Source organism: Lytechinus pictus, unplaced genomic scaffold, assembly GCF_037042905.1.
Source record: "Lytechinus pictus isolate F3 Inbred unplaced genomic scaffold, Lp3.0 scaffold_25, whole genome shotgun sequence".
Lineage (NCBI taxonomy): Eukaryota > Metazoa > Echinodermata > Echinoidea > Temnopleuroida > Toxopneustidae > Lytechinus > Lytechinus pictus.
Window position 1 is genome coordinate 915100 of NW_026974145.1, and position 18128 is coordinate 933227.

At 36.5% G+C, this 18128-nt stretch overlaps 1 protein-coding gene across 1 annotated transcript; it reads right to left on the bottom strand.

The window, feature by feature from the left end:
• Window positions 1-3199: 3199 nt before the first annotated feature.
• Window positions 3200-12573, bottom strand: LOC129270580 (1-acylglycerol-3-phosphate O-acyltransferase ABHD5-like). Its single transcript, XM_054907943.2, has 7 exons — window positions 12329-12573; window positions 9826-9911; window positions 8783-9099; window positions 7894-8101; window positions 6999-7113; window positions 6115-6301; window positions 3200-5379 (listed from the first exon to the last, which is right to left on the bottom strand). The coding sequence occupies exons 1-7, from the start codon at window positions 12460-12462 to the stop codon at window positions 5290-5292; spliced, it is 1137 nt and encodes a 378-aa protein (XP_054763918.2). The 5' UTR covers window positions 12463-12573; the 3' UTR covers window positions 3200-5289.
• Between the last annotated feature and the right edge of the window lie 5555 nt (window positions 12574-18128).

Genomic DNA, 18128 nt, shown 5'->3' on the forward strand with positions numbered 1-18128 from the left:
TTTTTTTTTCATCTGCAAGAGCAGTGCACATTTTAGCTTGCATGCAGCTTGAGCGCCGTGATGGGCGAGTGCGCCAAGCATTTTATTATGAAATACACTTTTTGGGGGAAAAATACAAAATATTTATCTCACACGGTAAAAATACTGATTTTTTTGGTCAAAATACTGATTTTGGGGGATAAGAATACTGAAAATGCAAAATACAACTTGGCAGCTCTGCATATCTACCATAATATTTGATGCAGCCATTAATTAGCTTGTTTTCTGTGTGGAATGAGGGCACGTTCGATATTGCCCCTTCTGTAGCCAAAATGGGGATTTGAGGGCAATTTGCCATTTTTTTTTTATCAAACTGCTACCAAAACACAAGTGAATTTAGTAAACGTTTAAAGAAAACTGAAAAACAATATTTTTCGATAATATCGGCTATGTTGCCTTTTTACCTGCCGAACTATATTTTAATCCACAAATTTTTCAATTTTTTTTCATGAACAAAAAACTTGTAAAAGAAAAAAGAAAGGGTGTTTTGTGAATGGCAAACACAAAATAGTACAAAGAAATTGCACTAAATTACTAAGGTGAGGTACATTAGATATAAGACAAATTGAGTAGAGAAATGAGGGAATATTTTAGCCAATAATTTGGTAGTTTTATTTTTATCTACTGTCTGTAGCATCTTATTCATATCTCCTCCCTTCACTTCAAATCTTCATTCTAATCCCTCCCCTTCCAAATCCCTCTTTTTCTCCCTCTCTTTTTCTCGCGCCTCACCAAACTCCCCTTTTATCTTCTCTTTTTCTCTCATTGTATTTTCATCATTCACTTACTTCATCTCTCTTTCCAATTCCCAAATTTTTCTCCACATTCAAAATGTTCTTACCACCCCCTCCCCCTTGCTCTCTCTCTTTCTTTCTTTTGTTGTTGTTTTCCTTTTTTGGTATGACTTTTCCTCCAGACACAAGGTGAAGTTATTTTTCAAGCAATATACCTTTCAATGTATGGGTAAACATCTAATAATATGATCTAACAACAATATGTTGGCCTTTTCATGACCAACATATGCCCACAAGAGAACACATAGTGTACTATGAAACCACTACATTCTCCTTCGCCATTGAAACCTTCAAAATTACAAGAATATTTTCCTCACAAACTCCAATAATAGTTTGGTTATGTGGCTCTTGAAAGTGATGCATAGTGATTCATGTTTCAACACATCTCCTCTGACCATTAGTAATTGCTCTTCTGGAACCATATATCATTCAACTCTTCCTATATTCACGGTTTCCTGCACACTCCAACAACATGGAAAATAGCAGACACACTTTTCTAAGGATATTTTATTATTTTTTTATATATTTTCTACATGATGCATTACTTATCACATTCAAAATAAGTAAATCTATAATTAAAGGTTACTGGTACATAAATATACATTTGTACCCAATTTCAAGATTTCAAATCTGTACATCTGTTTAAAAATATGCACATGCATTCAATACATGTACATGAAAGCAATTTAAAAGGCAGGTATATCATGATGAAAGGAGAAAAAAAGTATTGATTTACTTTTATATAATTCATAAAATATAGCTCTATATTTACAAGTAGTCATACACAGCTAATAACATAAACTGTGCAGTTAGTTTGATGTCAATATGGCAATATCCAACTCTATATTCAAATTAAAATCTGAATAAATAAAACACTATCACACACCATAGTCCATAAAGGGGACTCGGCCGCTTGGTAAACTTGGTTGCCTAACAGTCTAAGTTCAGTGACTGCTAAGACAGTGTATTATTTCAAGTTCAGTGTTGGAAGTACAGTTGGATTTCCTTCCATAACAAAGAAATAATCTGAGCTTACCAAAATGGTCCCAACCACATAATTGATAGTAAAACACTGGACGTGTCCCCAAGACCAGTCTTATCATTTTGGTGCTGTGCCGATGTAAACATCCACCCAACACCAACAACAAAAGATCAACATCAAAATAGAATTCACCCAATAGATGCTTGATAGTGTCAGGTAGCAGAATTTATAAAAGAGGCTTTAATAATTAACCTTAACTTAAAGTACTTTATCTCATATGACCGTTTGTTTTTTCAACAGATCCTCAAATTGATAAAAAAAACATTGGCATTGTTTAGAAGAAGCTATATATTGACATAATTCTAGAAATATCTCTACCAAAGTGAAAAATAATTTTTGAATGCCACGGAAGGAAAGTCAATAAATCAATCATAAAATTAACATAGAATTGTATACCATTCTGAAGAGTCAACATTTCCATTGCCCTCAAGGTGGAATTTCCATTTGCTTTCAAAATCCTTTCAGTATTCAAGTCAAGATAAGTCAAATGTGACTTTCTTTTCCTCTTAATTGCATGATGAATAATATAATGTCATTCCAAATAAAGCTAAGCTCCAACACACAAAATATATCTTGCGTGTGAATCTACCAGTCTCTTAATATAAACAATCTATAACCAAAACATACAAAGCCAATCTTCAAGTGACAAGAATCTTTTATACTAAATATTCTTGTCATTTGAAGATTAGCAAAAGCAGCTAATTCTTAAAAAAGCAGGATCTCATTTTTTTAATGACAAAATGACAAATTGGACATCACAACACATATATGTATATATATATGTCATTCTAAGTTTCTAACAATGATTTTGAGTATGTATTCAATTCAATGCTTTCGCCAGAATTTTAAAGTGTTTCACCTCAGCATTCTGATGAAGCTGCAAAGTGAAATACTTATCCCTTTTTGTTATTAAATTCCATATTTGGCTAAAATAATTTGCTTAAATCTTTGTCAACCCCATTACTAGCTTTTGAGCAGTTTCAATGTACATCGGATGATGTATATACGCGCAGTCACACATGCTGCGCACAGATGGATTAATTTCGCATTATTTGTTGTAGACTTTGTTATGTCACAAAGGTCATTAAAAAGTATTTTGCTTCCATCTAGCTTGATGAGTAAAATATTTAGAAGTCTGCCAAGTTATGTAAAGTAAAAATGCAAAGTAAAATAGAACTCCATTAATCGAATACCAGCCCTGTTTCTAAAGCACTCTATACAAACTGTGGAATATACAAGTCTAGACTCTAACCCTGTAATAACTTTTGAAAATACCACTCTCTTTCAAAAGCTCAAATATTAGTCAATGACATACTTAAATATCTTGCAGTTTGTTCAAATAAAATAATATTACCTTGTTTACAATATGCTGGAACATCTTTCTGGATACTATACCTTCTGTTCAAGGTAAATGTTATACACAATTCTCAGACTCTGATATGGTTAAACTATGACTTGACACCCATCACCTAACTAGACTGGGTTACAGTCTTACATGTAAGACATCACCCCAAATTTAATTTGCTAGACAGGTCAGGCTTATCTCCTACAATCCTTTGTGAACAGCACTGTAGACAAAATCTGAAGTTAGCAGTCCATTTTTTAAAGTTAGGTGAGACTTCAGGCCACAGCTGAACATTAAATGTATTATGGTGCATGGTCATCCTTGTGCAATGGCAGTAATGAGTAACCTATTGCTCTAATTTGGTTTTACAACAAACGAAATACATCATATGCACTAAATATCATTAGTACTATTAACAGCACAAAGAATTGTCACGAAAACATCATTTGTCAATCTATGGTAAAAAACCAGTGCAGTGTTAAATGTTGTCTTTCAAAAATTAAAACTACACTACATATATGCTTAGGAGTACTTAATAAAAGGTTATAATTGCACTGATGCAAGGCATGAATTCATTCTAGAAATATGATATCATTTAACCAACTGGCTGCATTTGGTTACATCACATTACATGTAGTACTTATTGAATTAAAAACTTTACTTTTATATAATTGTAAATACATACATGTTCATTTCATCAATTCATTGGCCGTATGCCACCTCTATATTAATAATGAGGTACGTGTACACACGCACATATACACACAGAATGATTCAAAATTTCAGTCATTTCTGTTGACTTTAAAAAAAAAAAAGAATATCAACGGACATAATAAATTGCTGAATCATGATTGTTATCTGGGTATTTGAAAGTTAAGGTTATATGCATTGTGGTTCATCTGAATGATCCAGTACTATCAAAATACTTGAAAATACATCCAAAACAAAAAACAGTGGGTATTGGGAACTTTAAAGTGCATAATTACCATCAAATTAAGGGCTACCAGGACTACCAGTAATCAAATATCAAGGCATAAATAAATTCAACTGAAATAAATCCTTTTAAAATCTATCATCATTTTTATTGTATTTAAAATACAATCATCTCATGGATTTAATTAAAAGCTATGCAAAAACTACAAATACATATCTTATACACATGTATGTATCTGTTACCCATTTCAGTTCATTACTATAAATCTACTTCGACTTATTTTGATTCAAGAAAATAACTCTGAACATAAAAAAAATAAAGTCGAAATTTCCTTTCATTTTAAATGAATGACTTAATCTAAATGAATAATATTACGAGGGATTAATTTTCACAATGGGGAAGAAATTAGGTCATGGTTATCAGGGGGGTGTTTCACAAAGATTTAAGTATGACTTAAGAGTAGCACTTAAATGTCTAGTTGCGTGCGGTTTAAAAGGCATGACCGCTTTGGTCAGATTATGCGAGGACGACGCGCACTACTGCGTATTGTTTAATGTGATTACATGTTACGTACAGGTATCATGTACGCGTCAGCATTTAAGTACGACTCTAAGTCATACTTGAATCTTTGTGAAACACCCCCAGGTGTTTACAATACATGCACAAATTCCATCAGTCACATAGCGTGAGAGGGTGTTTTGCAACAAGACTACAAAACCTCGAAACTGGCGCAAATATTCATGCTTGAATGATACTCGTCATATAAGCCAAAACAACATGTACACGTATACTGATCTTTCAATTCACCACATACTATCTCTGCTTATGACAATCAATACACTGACAAGTTCAGCTGCACATTAAAGCTCCTTAAATTTATCTTCAATATTGACCAGAGGCCCCAAATCACCAAGAATCGGATGTTTTGTACGTATGAGGCTGGAATTACCTGAAAATACACTGATGACTCCGAATAGGCTTACTTAAAGGGAGGAATTATGTCAAATTATAGGAGACTGTGGGGTCTGAACTCAGATGATAGCCTACAATTGATGTCTCTGGTTTATTAACATTCTACCGACTGGGTGAGTTGCTTACAGATTGGTCAGATATAATAAGGCAGACCCATGGTTTCTCACGATGAATCCTTGCACAATGAGTTGATTAATTCGTTGAGCTGGCCACTTTTATCAGCATAAACATGGTGATCTGCTCCTTTAATTATCTGCAAGAAGATTGATAATTATCAATTGTATCAGGTTTATAAAATTCCAGATAAAGGAATGTCTTGTAGGTATGCCATGGTCAGATTTTTTTAAAGCTGCCTCATTCTTTTCATATCAGTTAAGAAAATGTTGTGACCGATAGAAATATCCTGATAAGGCCCTTAAGTTTATTTGTTCAATCATACCCCAAATGTACAGAAGGGGGGGGGGGGTCTCTCATTGTTCAACATTACAAGTCTACCATTTTATGAAACCAAATTTATGACACTTTTGCGGCCAGTTTTTAAACTCATGCAACATTTTGTACTCGCCTGTCCCACCATAAAAATCAAGCAGTTCTAGTTATGATCAAATAGAGTTTCTAATAATTTTGCAATAAAACACTAATAGAAAATAGTGAAAAATATAAACACTTCATACTGATTCTCTTTTGTTTAACATCCAATCAAAAGCACCTACAGTTTGACTTCCTTTTATAAATTGGAGCATAATCATGAATTTTTTTTAACATGAATGACAAATCCAATTAATCTAAACAAGTTTTGAGAAATTGACAGTAATCTGTAGCTGATTATTGGGCGTGTAAATTTGTTTCATGTCCAAGATCCGGGGGGGGGGGGGGGGGGCAAAAAGATAATCTCTCCCTTTGGGTCCTGCCTCTGTCACTTCCCTTTAAACAGTATTGGTGGGATACCTGTGCCGTATAAAAGGAACTACCGTTACTCCACACTTACCCTGACATCTACCCTGGAGTTAGGTCTTAACTGCTTCACCAGGCTCCCTCCAGTGAAGTCCATCCAGCTCCTTGAACCGTAGATCATACTGATGGGGATGTGGGCTGGTAACTCTCCTATCCTGTCTTCTAAGGGGTTCCTGGCCCAACCAACCTGCATGCTGATATCCTTGAAAGCTTGTTCACCACTGCGGTTTGAGCAAAGAGAAATTGAAGTAAGTTGAAATAGGGAAAGTAATCTCACAATGCCTGGTGAGGCTTTCAGAAGATCCCTATTCTGTGTATTTTTCTCAATCATAGAGTCTAGAGGGGCAGAGAAAATAAAACCATGCCCCTCCACCAACAACCCCCCCCCTCCCATCAAGAATCAAATAACGATAAATATCTAAACTAGAAATATCTATGAAAGTGATTAATATCCCCGTCCTATGCCGTTACCGTGGTAATGCTGTTTCTAAAACATTTGAAAAGTGAATCTTGCATGTCTTTATGAGCACTGGACAAAAACTGGGAAAGTAGTTTGGTTCGCAACAAGTTTTCCTGGGTTTTTGGCCATGTGTGGTACCATGGTAACACGATTTTGGACACACACACAAAATATGACTTGAAAATCTTTACCCCAAGACCAATGTGTGTTCCAAATTTCATGAGAATCGGTTAAAAAATGAGAAAGTAGTTCGAAGCGCAAGATTTGCAATGGACCGACTGACTGACCACCTGACCGACAGTACACTGATTCGTATATACACCTTCAAACTTCGTTTGGCAGGGGGTATAGAAAGATCGGAAAGATGAATAATGTAGTGATAGATATGACATGGGATTAAAAAATTAGTAATTTTCATCTAATGGCAGGTGAAATAAGCAAGTTTTTGAGAGACTTACGCTGGATACTGTGCATTGCAGTGGTAGATGTACTGTGAAATGCGATCATCACTGAAGAGCGATGAAAATTTCCTTCCAACAGTTTCTCCTCTTGCTTTTCTAATCAAATAAGGTCCTGAAAAATCATGAAAAGAAAAAAAATATCTCATTTTCAATCTCACTTGTGAGGAAATAAACTAGGTAATGGCTGATGTTTGGTGTCCATTTTGTATATTGTCTGTATTCACTTTCTTGCACTTAACCCAGATAAGCAATAATTTGAAACACTACTACATGTATGTGTCCGGGCCTCATTTCAAAGGTCTTTTGAACACTTGATTTAAAACTTACTTCTGTAAGATTCAACATATTGACGTTAGATATGTTATAGGAGACAGGTAACTACCCTTGCTAAAAGAGACAAGACAACTTCTTTCATAAAAACTAGTACTGGAGAATGAAATTCAAAATTCAAAATTTGGTACCGGTTCACCAATACACCACCTCAAGCATTGATTAAGGTAAATTGGAATGTGGGTAAAATGTTTTTTCTTACATAATGAAGGACAAAGCTATCAATATTTTGTACCCAGCAGTGGCGGATCTACGGAGCTGCCAAGTAAACAAAGTAATGGCCTAAATTTTGGATATAAACCTTTTTTTGTGCTATTCAAATTTCTCGGGACCAAAAATGCCTTCATTTTTCTAGTAAAACCTATTTATTTGCTTGTAAAATTTCTCTGGATCAAAATGACCTTCATTTGGTAGTGAAACCTTTGTTTTTGCTTGTCAAATTTACACCAGCACCCCCTGTAAAAGAAATTGTTCCCAGGGCCCTGGTCAACCCCCCCCCCCTTGGGAAAACGCTAGATCCACCCCTGCCCAGGATCAACTCAAAGGAAAGCAAGAGGTATACCTAGTGGCCCTGCTGCCCTGATTGTTGACAATGGATTGAAGGACAGTGCAATGGTTCCTACAATGCGAGCCCAGTAAGGCAGCTCCAACTTCTCCTCCTCGTCTCTCTTGACCACACCCCAAGGATCTAGGAGAACTAGGTGCTTCACCCTCTCAGGGTGGGCCAGGCTGTAGGCCGAGGATAGGAAACCACCCAAGCTATGACCAATCTGGAAACATCAAGATACAGAATACAAAGTTAGAGGACATGGATTACATCCACATGCTTCATCTAGCTCACTCTTGATTTTACGCTTTCAATACATAACCAAAAAGACCAAATGAACAAGATATATGTGCATGGATTGAAAGGCACCAAACAGGCAATCAGAATACACTATGCTGTGCAGCATGTCTTTAAGTTTTTGAACAACTAAGGCAACATCTTCAAGATAGGCTGCACGGCCCTTTGAAGATTGTAGCAGCAGAAGAAGATAAGAAGAAAGGATAATATTAGATGCTCTTCTAGATCTTAAGTTTCAACTTTTGTTGTTCTATGTGTATTTACGAAGCATTATTTGGTCTCCATGCTGCAGAACTTAAGGTATTTTTTAATGTTGTAGTTGCTCATTTCAAAGACCTTAATCATCCTTGACCTTTTCTAAATATTTCAATCTGAGTTTCTCTTTCCATGTTCTTTTTTCTTTTATTTATTTATTTTTTATTCAAAATTATTCTGATAATCTGTTTAAAAGGCACAATCTATACTACTACACTGACAACTTTAATTCAAAATGAATCCTCCAAATCAGTGTTGTTGAACTAGTCTACGAGATTATTTGTTGATCATATCACCACCGCAGGAACAGTACACATTTCCCTGTCAGATATTTTGAAAGATAAAATCATACCAGGATCATTTTCTCTAGGCCCACAGATTTCCTCCATTCCTCGATGGATCGGACAAACTCTGCTTCAGCAGCCTCTGCTCCGAAAGGAAACTTGGGGCGTGAGCTGCGTCCAAACCCCATGACGTCTATGGCATAGACAGGTCTGTTGACTGCCAGCCCTTCCAAGTTCATTACCCAGAGTGCAACGCCACTAGCAAAACCGTGGATGAGGACGTAAGGTGTCTTGGTCGAATTGGAAGGATTCATCTTCAGCGTTCTGATTTTGTTAACTCCACCATCGATATCCGCAAAGAAAGATTTGTATGGCACAGTTAGACCTAGGGCAGAAGGGTAGTCAGGTAGAAAAATATCATTAAGTGGTAAGCACATTTCATTTTACAGGACCATGAATTCAATCAGGGATCTTGGGCCCTCGAGAAATGAATGTTCTAGAAAATTACATCAGCTTATCATTCATTTTCAAGATAGACTTGTGATAATAATAAGATCATTGGACCTGACTAAATAGAGCGTTTGTGTACGTACAGGAATATGAGTAGATACATCCTCAGATGACAGTACATTGCTTTGATCCAGTGGGCATCATTCTTCTCTGAGACATTTAGATCATGATTCATGACCTGCAAAAGTCTGCTTGTCATTTGTTAAAAAGTTAATGACCTTTGTGCTTTAGGATAAAATAATCATGAATATAAGATCTATATCATCTTTATTTTGTATAGATTGCACAAACTACAATGACCTGAATTTACAAGATGATTGCTTTGAACTTTGAACTACACTTGGGATATGCTTCTGAGCACCCACCCCTATGTATTTCTATTTCCTTTAATTTATTTATCTATTTTTTTTTGGGGGGGGGGAGGTTCTGTGTGTAACTATGCACATATTCCACTGAGACTAAGAATGACAGAATGGACAAAAGCAATAATTAAGTCTTCTTTAAAACTTCCAGTTAGTCATGAGAATGAATTTTGGAAGAGAATGTTCATGGTTCTTGCTTTCAATTTTTTAACCAACAGGATCTTAAATGTTCAACTTACATCCCAGAATTTTCTCCTCTGCTTTTTCTAGAAGCTTCGCTGATGTAGGACTCCATCTCGGCATCCATCGATAAAAAAATCCTTCTCTGGAAACATTAAAGATATGCAAAATAAAAGCCAATTTAGAGGTCACTACGTAACTTTATTGGGTATATGATTTCTACGGAAGTTTGAGAGTTTAACTTCAATTTTAGATAAAGTTAAGAAAAAACTATTTGATTGGCCCTCTCTGAATGTAATCATGATTTGATGGGAGAAAAAATAAACTATAGATGAGAAACAAGATGGCTGTCCAAATATTACACTTGCATTGCAGTGCATGTGTCAGTGTCTCTCCTAATTATCGCAGTGCAGTGTCACTCCTCAAAAGGAGTTGTCATGCTATTTCATTCCAACTTAATCAAAATTAGAATAAGACAATCCATTCAAATATTGAATTTCCATAGTTACTTTTTATCGTATGTACGGTAAACAAAGTGCATAGCTTTAAGTCCCCCTCCCCCCCATCATACAGTATACGAATAGCGAAAAGGCATGAGTGCCATGGTGCAAGATTTCGCATAAGCCAAGGTGAAAGAAAGATGCTCTATTCATACAGGTGATGGCGGAGTTGAATAGAGTGTCTTTCTTTGATCGAATGCAAAATGTTGTTTGATAAAATCTGTACCACAGCCTGGGGCAGGCACGATTGCTCATGCTCCCTATATGTGAGTTGTTGCTCATGCTCCCTATATGTGAGTTGGGTTAGAGCATATACATGTACATCTCTATGGGTTGGAGGGTGTGTGTTACACACACTTGCTCTTCATGGAGTGGACACATCCACCCCTGTGCACTCATGCATGCATGAGTGATCAGCAAATGAGCAATGCTGCATGGTCAGGCCAGCCCCAGGATCTCATCCCCACTTAGATAGTCTGATTTACTGCAAGGAGGACCTGTTAATCTCTGATACATATATATCTGTATCTTCTTCTTCGCCTTTTGATACTCATCGACCGGGTTTTTCTACTGCTATAGTGCTACATTTATACTTCACACAAACATCTCTACCAACACCAAGAATACTTCACATCGCTACTATACATATATATATATATATGTATATAGATCAACATATTTTGCCACTATTTTGACTTGCTGTTGTTGGCTGGTCAGCTCAGCTAAGATAAGACCAAAGTGCAAGCTTCGGTGACGATCGAAGCAAATAAGTTTTTCCCCCGTGGAATGTACCCCTTTGATTCTACAGTCGCACCGTTGCTTGAATAAGAATATTCGCTATTTGTGTTGTACAACGCCTCGGAAGTTAGCGAAAATATGAATAATCTATGAAAAGAAAGAAAATTTTGAAAGTGAAAGGAAAATCCTTCAAACACGCATCTGATCTGCAGCAGCAATGCACATTTCAGCCAGTAAGCCCTGCCCTAGGCTACATGTATTGTACCTGCACTGAGCACATGCAATGCGTTGAATCATATTTTCATTGTGACGTCACCTTTTTGACCAGTTTAACAGTACATTACATTTTGGATGGTACGTACGTAATGTATGTCTGCATTGCCATTGGTACGATTAATGTTTGACATTCATTTCAGCCTCCCATTGTATACCCAGTTGTGTGTCTGGTCAATCGAGTTTTAAACATCCATTTGGATTTGGAAAAAGTAAAAAGCTCAAGCATGATGAAAAGTTTAGGCCTAGATTAGAATCTCGATCTAGTATTAAAATTGTTGAAAAAATTTTTGACAATAATATCATTGATAATGATATAGAGAAAAAAGTTTAAGTAGATTGCAACTACGGAATTTATATTTTTTGTGTTAAAGATAAATTCCAGTTTTGGTAACGATCTAAAAATGACTTTTTACAGAATCTAATATAATGACCACCTAAGTGTCTGTTTGTATGAATAAAAAATATGTGCCAAAGGATTCTGGAAGAAATTGTGTGATTGCTGAGAAATAAGCAAAATAAGCGCGGATTCGGTCACTTCCGTCGGGTCTTTATTTTAGCAATAATAATACACTGTCCCACGTGTGCCTATCTGTGTTGGTGATCTTCAGTGTGAACATTTTTCAGCGTAGATTTCAAGATTTCACAAAGTTCAGTTTATGTAACTGTACCAGATCTAGATCCTCGATGATATACTGACAATTAAGCCTTGTTTTACAGACTTTCTCATGAAATCAGTGTTTACTGCAAATACTGGAATTTCTCTTTAATCCCAAGACTTCAAGGCTTCAAAAGACAAAATGCTAAAAAGTGTCCGGATACCCCCCCCCCCCCCTGCCAAGCCAGGCGGCTTCTTGAGAGTAAAAATCATTTACTAACGTAGGCTTACTCTCGTTAGTAAATGATTTTTACTCTCAAGAAGCCGCCTGGCTACCCCCGCCCCGCCCCGGCCCCTCCCTCTTAATTACAACACGAACTTGCTTATCGACGGCGGCGCAGAGCTGAGCTACCCGGCCCCGCGACACAGACAGGCCCAGCGCCCGTAACTTACCCGTCATCATTCCGCCTCAAACTGCATGATCTTTGGCAAATCTGCCTTTCGTTTCCGTTTTCTATCGTCATTTCTCTCTTCTTGTCACTGCTTGAGCTCAAGTCTGGTTCTTGTACGGACTCTGTAGTTGTCATCTTTACGAAAAATAGTCTGAATCCACCAAATTTAGTAATTTAAGGATCGATTGCATAAGCAGCCAAAACTGCAAGTCATCCTTTTCATATACCGGTACCTATACCGTATGTACCTGCGGCGGCCGGCTATGAGTGTAAACAATATATGACGTCATATGTATTTTTGGAAGTTTGTTCCTCAGCTCAGTGCAGCGAATATTATTTGTCAGCTTCTAGACCTACTTTGTGTCTATAGAAAGAGGAAACTTAAAAAGGATTGTCCACTCCTACAAAAACATTCAGTGTTATCGAGAAAAATTGAATTAGCATAAATTTTGAAAATTCTATCCACATGCATTGTTACACATTATTATCAGGAAAAAATTCAAATATTTCTTTTTTTTTCTTTTGAAACAAATATCAAATAGTAAGTGGATGACGTCATATTTTGCATCCAGGGGAGCGTTTCATCAACATTTCTGTCCGACAAGTTGTCAGATCTGACAACTTTCCTTGATTTTGATTGGCTGACAAGCACTGTTACTATGGTAACTGTCGGATAAAACAGGACATGTCGGATAAAACGTCTGACAAGTGCTTTCATGAAACGCTCCCCTGACCAGTATGTGCATATAAATGTTTTGTGAAATTATGCCAAATTTTTGATGTCATAACTTTCTTATTTTGCATCCGTTCTTTGATAAAACTCAGTTTAGCATTAAGCTGGTTCGATTTATTTTATAATTATTATTACTCGAATGGACCTTTTTGGGTGCATTCTGTCTTAAGTTCAGCAATATATCTTGATTACTTTTATGTCGATTTAAAGTGTATTTGCTATCATAATTTATAGAATATTATAAAAGGGAGCCTATATGCTTTGCTTTTTAGTAAATCTCATTCCCTTTTAGATTTTATTTTGTTATTGTATTGTACACATTAATTTTAATGGTTATGTTGTATTAAATAAACTGAATTATCATTGTAAATATGCAAAGATTGACAGAGGAAACGAATTGAATCGAATTGAAAAAAAAACATGGTTTTAGTTTCGTAATGAAATGGGCATATGAAAAATATATAGCCCGACGGGCGAGCGAAGCGAGTAAGCAAATTTAACCTTCAATTAATTGAAAATATAGTTTTATGACGTATTGTAACATAATATCCAGAAAATTATTTCATTACAATTTTTCAATTCATATAATTTTGCTATTTTCTTATAGTTTTTCGGTCGTGGAACTTTTTTTTTGGGGGGGGTGGGGGGTTACGCCATGCAGTGATTGGTTTATCATGATGCAGCAGTTTTGCAGCTTATCGCGACTTTACAAAACCAAAACTGTTTTTTGAATCCATAACTCCATTCTCATTATCAGTTTATTTACGGAAACTGTTTGCTAAACTGCATCAACATGTTTTGTTGTTGTGTTTTTATCAACCAACTTTGGTATAGCCATGCACATTCTAAGAATTCAATTAAAAAAAAAAGAATTGACCAAAATCATTTCCCGTGATCCTGTCCTATTCAAAAGGAAGTCTATGCACGCATCATTCAAGAAATGAATGGATAAATAACTGAAATATAAAACAGAAGCATGTTTATATTCAAATGTATTAAAGTTTATCTATACCGGTTGATTTTATGCAAATTTTATTTCCCAAGAGTACATGGAGATTCATAACCATCAATAATCCAATAAACATCAGAGGAGGATCCAGGGGGTGTGAAGCGCCCCCCCCCCCATTTCATTTGACGGCGCCCCCAAAAAAGGGTGAGAAGAAAAAAAAAAGAACATGAAGAGAGAAAAAAGGGAAGAATAACAGAAAAAAAAAGAAGAAGGTAATAGGAGAAATCAAATTTAATAATTTAAGACAAGGGGAAGAATTGGAAAAAAGAGACAATATTTCCGGTCAATTAAAGAAAAATCTCACCCGCGCTTCGCGCTCCCATTCCGTTTAATAAGATACACATCCTGCTCAGGCCCTAACCATTATTTTCTATAAGGGGGTTCCGAATTATAAAGAGTGAACCTTTGTATAGGCTATGATCAATTCCGTTACCCCCGGGGCATGAATTCAGACCTGAAAAGTGAACGCTCAGAACAATTTTGTAATGGTGATCAGCCGCGTATCTAGGCCCTAAGTAAACAATATACGCAGGGCCGTAGCCAGAAGCATTTTGTTGGGGGGGTGTACCAGCTAAATTTGCCAACTAAATTTGGCGTGACAGCGCCAACGTGAGCACAGGGGGAGTCTGATGGGGGATGTGCCCCCCTACAATAATCACATGCCAAAAGATTTTGAATTTTTAGAATAAAATTAGTGTCATTTGGTGAATACTTTAAGGTAAATTATACAAAGATATACAAAGATATTTGCACTGTAAAAATAAACATTTCGGGATCAAAATAGAAAGGCTAGTGTGCCGTAGTTGCTAACTTGCAGTATAATAATATACCCTATGCATTGATAATATCAAAATCAAACATTTGTTAATTTTTAATTGACCTTCTGTGCAAGATGTCTCAACTAAAATTTCAAGAGTGCTACTGCTAACAGTGGCGTACCGTGGGTCGCGGCATTTGGGGGACCAGCAAAAATTTTGAGTCATTAAAGGAGAATGAAACTCTTGGAGCAAGTTAGCTTTTGTGAAAGCAGAAAAATCAAAGAACAGGATCAACAAAAGTTTGAGTAAAATAGGACTAGCAATATAAGAGTTATGAGCATTTGAGTGATCCTGTCCTATTCAAAAGGAAGTCTATGCACGCATCATTCAAGAAATGAATGGATAAATAACTGAAATATAAAACAGAAGCATGTTTATATTCAAATGTATTAAAGTTTATCTATACCGGTTGATTTTATGCAAATTTTATTTCCCAAGAGTACATGGAGATTCATAACCATCAATAATCCAATAAAGATGTCTCAACTAAAATTTCAAGAGTGCTACTGCTAACAGTGGCGTACCGTGGGTCGCGGCATTTGGGGGACCAGCAAAAATTTTGAGTCATTAAAGGAGAATGAAACTCTTGGAGCAAGTTAGCTTTTGTGAAAGCAGAAAAATCAAAGAACAGGATCAACAAAAGTTTGAGTAAAATAGGACTAGCAATATAAGAGTTATGAGCATTTGAATGTCGAGATCATTAATGCTATGGAGATCCTCCCATTGGCAACGCAACCAAGATCTATGATATCACAGATGAACAACTCTCCCCTTGTGGACACTGAAAATATACCCCAAAACATCTCTTTTTGCTCATTCTAATCATATGACAAACGATTCATCAATAATATAATGTTGTGAAACCTCTGTACTTGTCCTCTCATATTAAGAGAACACATCACCTTGTGATAGATTCTATAAAAGTGAGAATATAAGTGAAATAAGTAGGCCTACTAAAGCAATGAGGGAGTTGTACGTGTGTGACATCACAGATCTTGGTCGCATTGCCAATGGGAGGATATACATGGCATTAGTGATCTCAATATTCAAATGCTCATAACTTTCTTATTATTCATTCAATCTTCCTCAAACTTTCAACAATATGTTTCTTTGATTTCCTCTTTGATATGGATTCAGCTGGTTTCAAGGGTTTCATTCTCCTTTAAATTAGGTACCAGTTTGCCCCCAAATTATGGTTGTTTAGTAATGAGCTGAAAAGCGAAGCGCGCTCAATTGCCAGGTATACTGACCTTATAGAGACATTTTAAGGACTGTGCAATTAAACGGATATGTATCTTAGTGATCAAATAATGCGAGCGCGAAGCGCGAGCTGAAAAATGTTTGATATTCAGTCCTAAAAAGGGACATTATAAGCAAAGTTTTGTAATTATCATGATATGTACCTGTCTCACAAAACAAACAATGCGAGCGCGAAGCGCGAGCGGAAATTTTTTGTATAACTTGACCCTAAAAAGGGACATTTTAAGGACTATCTTTTGGAATTCATGAAGTGCGTACGTATCTCATCATAGTCATCTAATGCAAGGGCCAAGCGCTTGCTGATTGTGTTATAATTACACCTAAGCACATGAAGCACTTTTTTAGGTCATTGTAATCATGAACATGATACGTATTTTAATAATGAAATATTGCGGGCGAGAAGCGCAAGCTGACAATTTTTGCAATTCAGACCTGAAGAGGGGCATTCTATGGCTTGTTTGTAGAAATTTACTATTTCACTAATCAAGTGATGCGAGCGCGAAGCACGAGCTGAAAATAAATTTGTTATAGTTAGATCAGAAAAAGGGACATTTTTAAGGACTGTCTAGGAATTCATGCACTGCAGAAAAACGCCGGTGTTGATTTAATACCAGCCCGGTACCTATATCGGTCCACACCAATGCGAACGTAAACACAGACTGGAAATGTTTTATATATTAAGGCCTTAAAAGGGGGCAATCACTTTAAGTATATAGTCATGAAAAAAGCATATATCACTACATAAAACAATAATAACTTGTGTGTTTTGCCAACTGCAAACTTGTAGACAAGTCTACAAGTTGTACACTTGTCTTCATGAATTTGCCAACTGCAGAGTTACCAGTTTTTTAAGTCTTAATTGTGTTCTGTTCTTTTCAGTTCTGAAACGGGGCAGTACTTGTACATCACTTTGTCTTGCCTCTAATTTTACAAAACTAATGTATTTGTTAAATCGTCAATAATTGTGGTATAATTTGCAAACTCACACGCTTGTTTATATTGGGGGAGGACCGGGGGCTTACTTCGTGCGTTATTATAGCTCCATCTGTTTTGTCCTTTGTATTTTGCTGACTAGTAGGGCTCTAAGCCTGGCTACATGGACTTGGATTTGCCAACTGGTTGTCTTTACTCCATAAGTCGTAACCTTCTTAGAAGTTGATACCTCTATTTTTCTTTCCTTTTTTTGTCTTTCTTTCTTTCTCTCTCTCCCCCTCTCTCCTTTCTTTTTTTCTCTTCCTTTCTTTCCCTCTTTCTTTTTCTCCCCTATCCTCCATTTTGCCAACTGGTACATGATTTTGCCGACTGCCATGAATGTTGGGGGGGGGGGTGTCCCCCCCCCCCCATACCCCCCCCCCCCCTCTAGCTACGGCCCTGAATATACGAGCGCGAAGCGAGAGATGAAATTTGTAATATACTGACCTGAAAAGAGGAAAAGGGCACTGTTAAGGACTGTTTTCAGTGACTTGTGAGGAAGGAAACATATCTTACCAACCAAATAATGCAAGCGCGGAGCGCGAGCAGAAAATTTTGTATATTCCGACCTGAAAGCATGACATTCTCAGCACTTTTTATACCAATGATCAAGATGGGTATCTAAATTAAGAATTTATTGATGCGAGCGCGAAAACGACCTGATTTTTTTATACTTCGATCTATAATAGAAAAGATCATTTATGGACGTTTCAAATAAAGAACCAAATATATATCCAATAAACAATTATTGCAAATGCGAAGCACGAGCTTTTTTTAAGATTTAGACCTATTTGTAATCATAGAAGTGCGAACTAACCATGTTTGATATTTCAATTTATATTGCGCACGCCTTTATGCATGGACCTGCCCATAGAGGATTATTCTATTGTTACTGGGGGTGCTGAGCATTTGTCACAGCACCCCCAGTAACAATAGATAATCCTCCGTGGCCAGGTCCATGCCTTTATGAAGAGGACATAATGTCATGTGAATAAAAGACAAAAGAACA

Coding starts and splice junctions, on each gene's coding strand:
- LOC129270580 (XM_054907943.2), bottom strand. CDS start 12,462: ATGACAACTACAGAGTCCGTACAAGAACCAGACTTGAGCTCAAGCAGT. Junction 9,100..9,825: donor AGAGGAGAAAATTCTGGGAT/GTAAGTTGAACA, acceptor CTTCTGCCCTAG/GTCTAACTGTGCCATACAAA. Junction 7,114..7,893: donor CAGGGCAGCAGGGCCACTAG/GTATACCTCTTG, acceptor ATGATTTTTCAG/GACCTTATTTGATTAGAAAA.